Source organism: Garra rufa, chromosome 16 (assembly GCF_049309525.1).
Source record: "Garra rufa chromosome 16, GarRuf1.0, whole genome shotgun sequence".
In the NCBI taxonomy this organism is placed as follows: Eukaryota; Metazoa; Chordata; class Actinopteri; order Cypriniformes; family Cyprinidae; genus Garra; species Garra rufa.
The window spans coordinates 37,386,445-37,399,974 of NC_133376.1; the positions used below are offsets into that span (position 1 = coordinate 37,386,445).

The 13,530-nt window shown below is 34.1% G+C and overlaps 1 protein-coding gene across 2 annotated transcripts in view; it reads right to left on the reverse strand.

Moving 5' to 3' along the window:
• arap3 (ArfGAP with RhoGAP domain, ankyrin repeat and PH domain 3) overlaps positions 1–13,530 on the reverse strand; it is a 64,270-nt gene that overhangs the window by 19,897 nt on the left and 30,843 nt on the right. Inside the window, exons 12-17 of one of the 2 annotated variants that reach the window (XM_073820709.1) lie at positions 9,973–10,058; positions 9,686–9,868; positions 7,555–7,693; positions 5,834–5,938; positions 207–360; positions 6–108 (exon numbers count right to left, since the gene is read on the reverse strand). In XM_073820709.1, the coding sequence (XP_073676810.1) occupies positions 6–108; positions 207–360; positions 5,834–5,938; positions 7,555–7,693; positions 9,686–9,868; positions 9,973–10,058 (770 nt within the window). Of the gene's footprint in view, positions 1–5; positions 109–206; positions 364–5,833; positions 5,939–7,554; positions 7,694–9,685; positions 9,869–9,972; positions 10,059–13,530 lie in introns of both variants that reach the window. The other variant, XM_073820708.1, reaches the window with a different exon arrangement.

A 13,530-nucleotide genomic window follows, 5' to 3' on the forward strand; every position in this document is an offset into this window, starting at 1 on the left:
TTTACCTTCCCTATTGCTCTCGCCCAACTGTGCAACGCATCTGGAGTCTCCAAGCCAAACTGGATCAGTTTATCAGACGTTAGGTAAACTTCAAAAGTGTATCGAAATCTGAAAGGAACAACAAGAATCGTATTGTTGTAAGATAATGTGACATTTCTAAATTTGATTTTGTCCTAAAGGATGTTCTGTTATGCAATGACACCCACTTGTCAATAAAGCCGCTGTTGTTGCTGGAGTCCGGCCTGCTAACTCCTAAACAGATGATGTCTTTAACGTCGATCTTCATACTGGGCTCGTGACATCTGTCAGACTCATAGAAGAGAATAGACTTCTCCACCGAACACCAGTACTTTTGAAAATCTGCTGAATAAATTAAATCAAAAAGGCAATTAAAAAACAATAGAATAAAATAGAATGCAAACATTCTGAACGTATAAGAGAAGTAATTCAAGGGATTGATACAAAAATGAAAATTCTGTTATTAAATACTGACCCTCTGGCGCTCGGCTTCATGTTTTTAATGCGCCGTGTTTGAACCGTTACTTTTAAAGGGTCTGTCTTAAGCTTTGGCGACCAGTTTTATTCACTTTTGTGTTGTCTTTGTTCCCTCGTCCGAATGAACGCTTCCGGTATGTGTGTGCGCTGCTACAGCAAACGCGTACTGCACATATGCGGTAAATACGACCAAACTTTATGTCGTATTTATCGGCCAAGTAAAATAATTCAATGTTCAATGTTCAATTAAATCTCCCTGTCTGACTCGATTTTGTAGAGTTGCTGCTAAGTTTTGATGTCGGCAAAAAGTAGGGTCATACATGGCTAATCATGACAGATCATTGTTTACATCATCAGTCATTGCTGTCACTTTAGCGAACTTATGCTCATCTCTAATAATAGTCCAAGTATGTATTATATGTAGCTAGTAGTGTTGCAATGCTTAAATATAACAGTTAATTTGAAATAACCAAATAAATTAATTAAATAATTCTTACTTTTTGGGATTTAAAGGTCTCATATTGTATACATTTCTGGAGGTTTATTTTAGATGTCCTTAAGAATATATAGTTGCGGTATAAGTGCCAAAATTCATCTCAATATATTTTTACAGCTCCTTTTTTAGGAGCTCTGTCAAAAACAGGTCGATTTTGGCCCATCTAATTAATATTCATGAGCCTCTCTTCTGATTGGCCTGTTGTTTTCTGAGTGACGCACAGCCAGGCCAACCACAGGTAACTACGGTCATGTATGCTTTAGCCGAGCCCAGAGCCATAGAGAGAGCCTAGCCTGCTGATACTCAACAGGATATTTCAGAATGATCATTAATGTTTTTTCTTTTTCAAACACCGAATGCAGTAAGCTACATAACTGTTGCTTCAGTAAAGCCCCTTTCACAATGCACGCTGATTCTGGAAAATTACGGGAACGAGCGCTGTGTGAACAAAAGCCAGAACCATAAAGGCAGTGTTGTAGTGATGATGCACGTTATCATGCGACTCTTCACGACGAAAAAATACGTGCAAAGTGGAATGAAGCGGCGATCGGGCAGAGCCAGCTCCGCACTATCAGCGCTGAAGCACAGTTTGTTCAGGTTAGTTTCAGTTTAGTGAAACGTACGCGTCGCATTACATCTCACATCCAAACGTCACATGTCTTTATGGGTTGTGTGTAAAGCACGCACAGATTCCGGAAAACAACTGTGAATGAACCAAATCAAACAACTCCGGAACAAATCATGGGAAACATTATCCATGTATTTACCGGAATCGCTGTGTGAAAGAGGCTGAAGCTGACGTGCCTCTGGTCTCTTATATTCACGTTGTTCTGAAGCCTGTGCAATGATGTAGTTTCGACATTTATCAACTGAACAGGGTTTTCTCGACTTGACTTGACAAAAGGAGGGTGGGACGGTGGTTGGTGCTCGGGGTGGTGACTGAAGGCGGTGTCTGAGTAGATCGGACGTCACATCGTTACGGAAGTCACAGCGGCTCGTGAAAATGAACAGCTACTTTAAGCAGGCTGTGTGCAGTTTACTGTGGATTGACTGTTTTGAAACTCATATGGTAGTTACATAGCCCCTAGACCTCAGTTATCATGAAAAAAGCCAGGAAATTTCGATTTTGACAATATGGGACCTTTAAGACAAGTTTCGGGCTATCCTTACTTTAAGAAGTTATTTACGATGGTTTTTAAGAAGATTCTTTTCAAGAATTTAAATTTTCTTAATTTTTGTCTTAAGAACAATCTTAAGTAAAAAGATAAGCATATTCTTAAGACGATTTTTTTGGGAATACAAAATATTCTTAACTTTTTTCTTATTTTAAAAAAATAAGAAGAAAATGGCAGTTAAGAAGAAAATTATTCTTAAGAATGTTTCGTGAATCTGGCCCCTGATCCATAGTATTTTTTGCGTGAAATTTTAAAGTATTTTCATAGTTGTCGAAATGAATGTCCTGTGAGTGTTTCATAATGAATGCTCACCCATAAAGGTGAATCTTGTAAGGGTCAGTGGTGTTTATGCACATATGAGCACCAGCATCAACAGATTTAGAATGTATTTGCTGTATTTTTCATTTGTATGTTTATTTTATAATGGATACAAACAGAAGATATTCCGTCAGTCCAGTTCAAAAGGACAGGTTTAGTGAGTGGTCTTTTGGCATTTCCCTGTTGTTCTGTTTGGCAGGTTTACTTACTTAAAAAAATACTCTGAAGTTGTAAAGAATCTCTGAATTAAAGAATTCAGGAGATTTAAATCTGTATATATGTTAAAAAGTTAGAACTGAGGGTTTTCTTTTAAATTCAAAAGTATAGTTTTAATTTAAAGTTTGTTTGTTTGAGTTTTTTTTTATAACATGCATTAGAAGAATAAAAAGGCAAAAAAAAATGTTTTGGTTAATAAAACAGGTTTAAAAATAAACACCTTTAGAGGAAATGTCAGGCATAGGAGGGCCTTGCAAAATTGACCCGAGAAGGAGGTGGGCCCCGGCACAGTTTCTGTATCTAAAAACTAATGTTAGACCTACCTAAAAAAAAAACGAAAAATCAGTTTATTTTATTGCATCTTTACTCTATTGTATTTATTTGTGCTGTTGCTTCTAGTTAGATAGATTATTCGTATTTCTTTACTTTCAATTTTTTTCTCCTAAACTTAGCACATGTACCAAAACCGTGACTCTAAAACCGTGATACAAACCGAACCGTGAGTAAGTTGAACCGTTGCACCCCTACTTACTACCTTTCTGGGTCCTGAATGCGTCAGTTGAGTTGCTGTCTATTTCATTAAAAAAAATCTCTTAATTTGTGTTCCGAAGATGAACAAAGGTCGTATGGGTTTGGAGCGACAAGGCAACATTTATTTGGTCAAAAATGCTGTAAAAACAGTAGTATTATGAAATATTTTAACAATTTAAAATAAATGTTTTTAATGTGAATATATTTTAAAAATGTAATTTATTCCTGTGATCAAAGCTATTTTTATTTAAAATAATATAATAATTAAGAATTTCGATTATTATTATTATTTTTTATTATGCATTTAAAAATTAAATAATAATAATAATAATAATAATAATAATAATAGTATTAGTATTTACAATAATAATAATAACAGTTATTTTTTATTACTACTATTAATTTATTTATTTTGTGTATTTAAAAACTTAATAATACAAATAATAATAGTATTAGTATTTACAATAATAATAATAATAATAGTTATTTTTTATTACTACTATTAATTTATTTATTTTGTGCATTTAAAAAATAATAATAATAGTAGTAATACCAATAAGTCGAATTACAGTAAGATATATTTGTTGTCGTTGTTTTGTTGTTAATAACTTATAAGTTGACAGTTATTAAGTTATTATTAAAAAATAAAATTAAAGTAACAACAATAACTTACCTATTCTTCATTTTATTATGCATTTAAAATAACAGTACTACTACTAATAAAAAGCATTTAGAAAAGCATTAATTTGAAAAAAAAAAAAAAAAAACTTGAGTGTTATTTTGTTCTTTTTAGATTAAAGATTACTTTCTGTGTCAACTGGCCTGCCACAGGGCTCTATATTAGCCCCGGTCCTTTTTTGCATGTATGTTAATGACCTGCCATTGATATGTCCGGACGTTAATGTTCAAATGTATGCTGATGACACAGTTTTGTATGTACATGGGTCTTCAAAAACTGAGGTAGCTGTCAAACTTACAAATGCAATGGTCAATGTTACAAATTGGTTAAATCAATGCTGTCTACAACTTAATGTTTCCAAAACTGTAGGCATGTTTTTCACGAAATCACGTAAAGTAACCAAAGATGCAGACATTATAGTGTCAGGAGAAAAAATACAAACTGTCCAAGAATTTAAATACTTGGGCATTCTCCTGGACAACAAACTCAATTTTAGGTCACACGTAAAGCAAACCTGTAAAAAAGTAAAATTTAACCTAGCTAATTTTCGATTTATTAGAAATTCCATGTCCGTCCAAGCTGCAAAAACATTCATGTATTCAATGATTTTCTCTCATTTCACTTATTGTCTAACAAGCTGGTCTCAGACTAACTCCACCACCTTGATACCATTACAGTCTTTATACAAGCAGACAATCAAAGTACTTGACAAGAAATCAAAACATTTTCATCACTGCTCCATTCTTTCAAAACATCGTCTTCTAAGTTGGGACAATCTTATTAAGTACACGAATGCCTGTCAGACATACAAAATCCTACATGGGATGGCTCCATATCCTCTTAGTGAATTTGTCAGTTTTAGAACATCTACACACAGAATCACTAGAGGAGTGTCTAGAGGTGATTGTATTATCCCACTTAGGAAAAGTGCTTTTAGTCAGTCAGTTTTCTCTGTCAAAGCCTCTCAGGAATGGAACACTATTCCAACAACAATTAGAGACATCAGTACATATAATTTATTTCGCTCTCACCTAAAACATTGGCTGATTAGTAATCAGACCTGTCAACACTAAAACACTGCTGTTGCCATCCTGCTTTCTACTTGTGAGTGCGTGATTCCTTTCTGACCTTTGCATACTATTTTATGATTGTGATATGCTTGTCATTTTAATATGCAGTTGTAATTGTTCTAATATGCTTTATTAATGCTTGCTATGTATACTGCTGCTTTTATGTCTTTCCTAAACTCTTTGCTGCTGCTTTTTGTGTTTTCAGAAATAATTTTATTTGTATCGTACTGTTTTTTTTTACGCTACTGCTGCCTCTGCTGTAATCAATCAACCCTGCGCAAACATGTCGTTTCCTATTGCTGTTTACCTCACTGTTTATACATTTTATGCTTTTTCTAGGGGGCCATTGTACAACAGGCCTACAGGACAACAGATGAAAATTAGCCTTTGGCTAACTCTGGCATGTTACAGATGCTCTGTTTTTAATATGCACTGTCCTGCTAAATAAATAAAACAAAAAAAAAAAAAACTAAAAGTTTTTGTTTATATAATATATGTGTGTGTTCTGTGTATATTTATTATGTATATATAAATACACATACATACAATATATATTTTGAAAATATTTACATGCATATATTTATAGTCATATAATTCATATTATATATAAATATATTTAAAATATAAACACATTTAAATATACATATATATGCATGTGTGTGTGTGTTTATATATACATAAATATAAACAGTAAACACACATATTATGCACACTTTTAATCTGGATTTTTAAGTAAAAAAAAAATGCTTTATGCACCTTAAAATTTCATTTTATACTTGCACAACTTGATGTGTATGAAACATTCTGTTTCTAAATCACTGCCAAAGCTTGTTTATAGCACATAGTCGCCTACCGTCTCTGGTTCTGCGGGATAATGTGCCTTTGTTCAAGGAGCTTGACTTGTAGAGGTAGCCGGAGTACAGGACGGGCTGCATGATCTCATCATAGACACAGGAATCTGAATCCAGAAATTTACAATAAGATACTTCACACCTCTTGCATTTTACTTAAAGGATTAGTTCACTTTCATAGCAACAATGTACAGATAATGCACTCACCCCCTTGCCATCCAAGATGTTCGTGTCTTTATTTCCTCAGTCGTAAAGAAATTGTGTTTTTTTGAGGAAAACATTTCAGGATTTTTCTCTTTATAATGGATATGGATGGCGCCCCGAAGTTTGAACTTCCGGAATGCAGTTTAAATGCAGCCTCAAAAGGCTCTAAACGATCCCAGTAGAGGAGGAAGGGTCTTATCTAACGAAACGATCAATTATTTTCGAAACAAATTGACAATTTATATACTTTTTAACCTCAAATGCTCGTCTTGTCTCATCTCTGCGCAGCGCATGCAAAGTCTGTGTGATTCCGGTAAATACAATTAGGGTACGTCTAAAAACTCCCATCTCGTTTTCTTCCCTAACTTCAAAATCACCTTAGATCGCTGCAAAAGTACCGTCATAGTGCTTACAAAGTGAACATACAAAGAAACTCAAACTCCCTTTACCAAAAAAGGTAAAAACAGCATTATAGGACGATTTTGACATTGAAGACATAAACGAGATGGGAGTTTTTAGACATACCCTAACTGCATTGACCCAGATTCTGTTGACTATACATTCACTGCGCAGAGACGAGACAAGACGAACATTTGAGGTTAAAAAGTATATAAATTGTCAATTTGTTTCGAAAATAACCGATCGTTTCGCTAGATAAGACCCTTCCTACTCGGCTGGGATCGTTTAGAGCCTTTTGAAGCTGCATTTAAACTGCATTTCAGAAGTTCGAACTTCGGGGCGCCATCCATATCCATTATAAAGAGAGAAATCCTGAAATGTTTTCCTCACAAAAACACAATTTCTTTACGACTGAGGAAAGAAAGACATGAACATCTTGGATGACAAGGGGGTGAGTACGTTATCTGTACATTGTTGTTATGAAAGTGAACTAATCCTTTAAGGGAACACACCACTTTTTTTGGTAATAGGCTCATTAGTCTCTGCAATTTTCTGGCCCGTTAAGATTAGGAACTACACTCCCATTCTGGTGTAACAGTCAAGGAAGTTTGTTGCCGTAACATGGCCAAAGCAGGCGCAGTAATATCACGCAGCACTTGTGGAAATGCTAACCTAGCTGGGAACTAATTTCAGGCGCTGCGTGAAATTTCTCGGCCTGTTGCGTCTATATTACGGCAGCAAACTTCCTTGACTATTACGCCGGAATGGAAGTGTAGTTCCTAATCTTATCAGCCTAGAAACTCGCAGCTTTACATTTTCCGCCGGTATTAGTACACAATATAACTACAGAAGAGTCAAGTTTTAAATAGGACAACTATCGATACTCGTTGGTCATTTTTGAACGTGATGCTATTGGTCTAATAGGATTCAATGATCTATGCTAAGCTATGCTAAAAGTGATATCGCCAGAACAGGAGAACGGCTGAATGGATTTCAAAACGGTAAAACTCAATTTATTAACTCGAGGGGAGTTGGAGAATGAGCATATTTCCAAAAAAAAGTGTAGCGTTCCTTTAAGAAACATGACTGTATTACACTACTGGAAAGGACTCCATCATACCTGCAGACTGTGTGTATGAGTAATGCGGGGACACACGCTTATTTCCATTAGCGTCAGCGAGTCGCACAGCCTCAGCCTCTGCAAAAATCTGAGTGACTGTTTTCAGCAGGTTCTGCTCAGTCACAGCGGTGCACAGCGCCTGCAGGTTGACCACATACACACACAAACACATCCACTTTAACAAATGCACTGCTAATAGCATATATAGCCAAAGGACATTCAAAGCCTCTTTCAAAAACCCCTCTATTCATTCCAGTCTTTTTATAAGCACTCTTTATGATTTACAATTCAAAACACAGCCATCGGCTTATTTGTAGGTAGATACACAAAAGATAGCCTTAGTAAAGTCCTGAGAAAGAATAATACACACTAATCTTGGCTTGACCGCTGGCATAATACTTAGATGGCTCTAGCTATATTAAGACTGGATGTCCTCATTGCCCCAGTAGGGACTAATGTAAAAGTTTTCTTTTGAAGCAAAGCTAGTATACGGAGAAACGTCCACTGCAATAGTTCACTGTGGTTCTCACTTGAGTGAGTGTTCAGGGTGTTTCAAAATGAAGTGTTGCTGAAGAGGAAAGGGAAATGCATTCATTGTGCAAAAGTGTTAAAGTTAGTGAGAAAAATATCAACTCATCGTTATATTTGCAAAAGGCAAAACACATTTGCACAAGGTTCACATCAAAAGTTAAATGTGCTAAATGTTAGCAAGAACATAAAGTTTCCATATTTTTTTAACAAACTCCCTTACTTTTTATTGGCCTTTCTTAGCATTCATGACTACTAAGCATTACCAAGAATAATGTACATTTACCATTGAAATTCCAATGCATGTTAATTTCACTTAATAATAATTATTAGTATTATTATTAGTATTATTATGTATTAGTATTAGTAATATTAATATTATTACATTTTTAAATAATGCTAATAATAATTATTATTATTATTATTATACATTTAAAAAAAATACTTAGCATTACTGAGAATAAATGTATATTTAGCATAGAAATACCCATGCATTTTAATTTCAATGTTTAATTTCAATTTTAATTTCATTAATTATTATTATTATTATTAGTATTATTATTTAGTAGTAATATTCATATTATTAAATTTTTTAATTATTATTATCATCAATATTATTATTATTATTATTATTATTATTATTATTATTGTTGTTGTTGTTGTTGTTTTTAAAAACATAATATATTATTATTAATATTATTAACTTATTTTATTGTGTATTTAAAAACAAATTAATAATAATAATAATAATAATAATAACAACAATAATAGTAGTACTAAATACAATAATAACCGTTATTATTGTTATTATATAATTAGTAGTAGTAATATTATTATTATTCATTTTTATTATTAATGTTATACATTTTTTATGTATTTAATAAAGTTTTATTTATTATTATTATTATTATTATTAAATTTATTTTGTGTACTTAAAAACATATAATATGACATATAATATAATAACATATAATAATAGTAATTACATTAAAAACACTACTGTAATTTTTATTAACATTTATTTTGTGTACTTAAATACAAAACAATTGCAATAATAACAGTAGTAATAATAATAATAGTAAAATCATGTTATTAACTTATTCATTACTATTAATTTATTAATTATTCGTTTTTTTATTGTATTATGCATTCAAAACTAATAGCAGTAATAACAGTAGTAATAATAACAACAACAACAAAAATGGCAATTATATACATATACAGATTAGAAGGCAGATTAAAAATTAAAAAAATAATTTACTTTAAATAATATATTTTAAAAATAATAATTTTATTTCCATAAATTTTCCAGGCCTGAAATATTATTTTAATTTTTTTTATTTAATCCTAACTTCTTTTTTTTTTTATCTAAAACATTTTTTTGTTGTGTTTGTTTGTTTAGGTTTGAAATTAAACACTGTGAAACTAAAATAAAAAAAACTGATATTCAACAGAGCCATATTCAACATTTTTTGTATTTGCTAGTGTTTTTTACACTACAAATAATCTTAAATAGCTCATGAACAGTCTTAATGATCAGTAAACAAGTTATCATTGGTTTGCACGTTCTGTCCCCTGTAGGTGTAAAAGGCTTATCCTTTACCTTAAGAAGTTCCTCTTGGGTGCAAAAACTGGGATGTGGGTGGCGATATCTGCCTTCTCTGTACTTGTGGATGATAAACTCTCTCCGCTGCTCTGGAGAGGCGTCACAGTCCAACTCCTCAGTCACAGAAAGTCTGGCCGCCCAAAATTCATTGGCTCTATCATTTCCAAGCATTATGAAGAGCTGGAACACACAAAGATAAGGCCTAATTTGTAAAAATCCTTCAGTGGGGATATCAGGAATCCTGATAACTGGAATAATAAAGATCGTTTCACGGCAACCCCTACCTGAACGATCTCATTGCTCCACACGCTGGTGTCCAGTTTCAGACTCTGCACTTTCGACACCATTGTGCCGAGACCTCGATGCTGGCCTGCAGGCAGACAGAACAAAAGAGGCACCACATCACTCTTCACGCACCATTCATTCCGTTTGTCCAACAAAGAAAGACTTCCTGATACCGTGCCACTGAGCCACTTTTATCTGTAGTATTCGACACAGAGGACCTCACATGAACTCTCAAATGAGCTTAGAAGCTCTTAGCACCATCTGTATCAACCAAAACACCGGACATGCCAGCTAGTCACTATTTGGAAACGGCAAAACATCTCACACCAACTGTTTTAAAGGTGCCATAGAATGGATAACTGTATTTACCTTGGCATAGTTGAATAATAACAGTTCTGTACATGGACATGACATACTGTGAGTCTCAAACACCATCTCCTCCTCCTTATATATATCTGGTGTTTGCAAAAGACCACTGAAAAAGAGGCCAATTCCAACATAACACAGACTATGACGTTATAGTCTCGGGATCATAAATAGTCATGCCCCCAACATTTGCATAGCCCAATCATCAGAAGTTCTGCTGGTAGGCTATTGTGAAAAAAAGTGAAGGACAATAGCGAAAATGGCAGATCACGGGAATAAATGTTATGTTCAGGGATGGTGTCTGTACTCAGAAAGGCAAGGAAAACAAATAAGGTGTTCTAATAAAATAAGGCGAGCCACAAAAGGGACACGGTTAGCTTATTGCTGTTATATTGCAGTACATAAGATTTCACTTACCACATAAATAGAGTAAGGAGATATGACTGTGCGATGGGGAATTATTAGCAGATCCTGAGCATCACTAACAAGCATCTAAACTTGTAAAATATGTGGTAAGTACTGCCCTGCCGCTGTAGTATAAAGTTACACAGAGCATGCACAATACAAATCTCAAAAGTGAAAGTAAAATGATCGTGCATTCAAAATGGCAGTTTCAATGACCCACATATTAATAGCGGCTCGAGCTCCGTGAGTAAATATATATTTTATCCATATGTGACCCTGGACCACAAAACCAGTCATAAGGTTAAATTTGACAAAAATGAGATATATACATCATATGAAAGCTCAATAAATAAGCTCTCTATTGATGTATGGTTTGTTAGGATAGGACAATATTTGGCTGAGATACGTCTATTTGAAATCAGAAATCTGAGGATGCAAAAAAATCAAAAAGACTGAGAAAATCACCTTTAAAGTTGTCCAAATTAGGTTCTTAACAATGCATATTACAAATCAAAAATTACATTTTGATATGTTTACAGTAGGAATTTTACAAAAAATCTTCATGGAACCTGAACTTTACTTAATTTCTTAATGATTTTTGGCATAAAAAAAAAAATCTAAAATTTCAACCCAATGCATTTTTGGCTATTGCTACAAATATACCCCAGCGACTTAAGACTGGTTTTGTGGTCTAGGGTCACATATACATAAGGGATGCACCGAATATTCGGACACCGAAAATTTTCGGAAGATTTTTATCACCGAAACTACACGGCCGAAACAGTATGTTGACGCAAACAGAAACCGCGGCCTGCACGTGCTAGTCTGAAGCAACAGGTCTGCGGTGTGGACGTATTTCAGTATATCTCAGAAAGACCCACGGATAGCGATTTGCAAAACATGTAATGAAGAAATTTCAAGAGGGGGTGTGACTGCAGTCATTGGTGTAGTGATGAGAGCGGAGATGGAGACAGATGTTGCTTTCAGTGAGTGAAAAACAATGGCTTTACGTTGGTGTTACCTCGCAATATTTTAAAGATGTCTTTTTTTATATACTGTATTTTTATAAATATTTATGTTTTAAACCATGACGGTGAGCCAATGGATATCACACAAGCAACGTGAAAACTGCGCAATATGTTAAAGTGAAAGTAAAAACTGACAGCGCTTTCAACATCTGACGTGCATTCTCTCAGAGACAATGAAAGATGATTATACGCTGATATTAATTTAGTCCCCTTATATTTTTCTTGTGCCCTGAACATGGTGGGGAAAAAATACAAAGAAACGTAAGAAATGTAAGGTTTGTTTTTGAAAGTCGGTTCTTGAAATAAAGCTCTTAATTTCCATTGATGACTGTAGTGTTATTAGGGGTTAAGAAGGTCTTAATTATGATTTCAGGTGGTCTTAAATGTGGGGACTGAAAGACAAGAATTGCGATAAAAAATCAAAAGGCTATCCATTGAATAAATCTGAGCACTGCACGTTTCAAAGTCATTTGCTGCGCTGCTTTGTGTACCATTCTGACAGCGCCTCCTGCTGGAAGAGAAACACGTAGAGTTGTAAATGTGAACTGATGGATCCACAAGATAATGTGTTATAAAAATTTAAACAATTAAAAAATTTAAACAAAGGCAGTAAAATATATGTATATGTTATTTAAGTAATATAATACTTGATTGATAATAATTGTTTAAATTAATATAATTGAATTATTCTTTGAAACTTTAATATTAATTTATGCAATTGCAATGCCTTGATTTTAGTAAGATTAGTACACAGTCATAGTCATAAATGCAATGGTACTAATAATTGGCATCCATTAATCCTTTCGGTTTTCGGCCTTGGTTTCCTCTTTTTCGGTTTCGGCCAAGAATTTTCATTTCGGTGCATCCCTAATATATATATATATATATATATATATATATATATATATATATATATATATATATATATATATTAGGGCTGTCGAAAATAACGCGTTAACGGCGTTAATTATTTTGTTGTTGTTAATTACGTCAAATTTTTTAACGCATTTCACGCATGCGCAGTGTGACGAATCATTTGTCAGGATTGGGGAGCTAGAGGCAAGATGGAGCAAGGTGAGCCTATGGACGGATTCAAATATAAAAAGAATGATGATGGTACAGTTAACAAGTACAAGCCTTTGCGACAGCCCCTCTGCAACTGGAGTGGTTAGCCAAGCTTAGGCCCGGTTCTACTGGGGTAGACGGTGCTATATAGCCTACCCTCAAACGAAAGCAAAGCAATTGAAGATCTGACAAACAATCCAGCGTTGTTCATCTCCTGACTAAGTGTAGACGCGATGTAAATAAAATATTCATTGTGTAGTTTAGAAAGCTTTATTGATTATAACGGAACGTTGTGAGATCTCTATGAACTAGATTTGTGACGCTTTTAGTGATAATAAAGGGAGCGCGCTTTGCACTTTCCATGCCATAATCCATTCAGAATTTGTATGAAAATTTCGTTTTTCTTATGTTTTGGGAATTACATCTGTACATCGTACAATTACGTTCATTCTCGAAAGAGCGGTGACTGACACAGTGACAGAGTGGAGAGTGGAAGATACATGAAGCCGCTTTGCTGGTCATCGAGGCACCAGCTCAATCAATTGCATTTTTTCAGTGGAAACAATTTCAAATTATCCGTCATTTTTGCTCACAAAGGAAAAAGTAATACACCAAAAAACGTTGCAGTGTTTTTATAAAATAAAGAAAACAAAAATGATGCGCTTTCTGTCGTCTTGTTCTTGAACAGGAGTG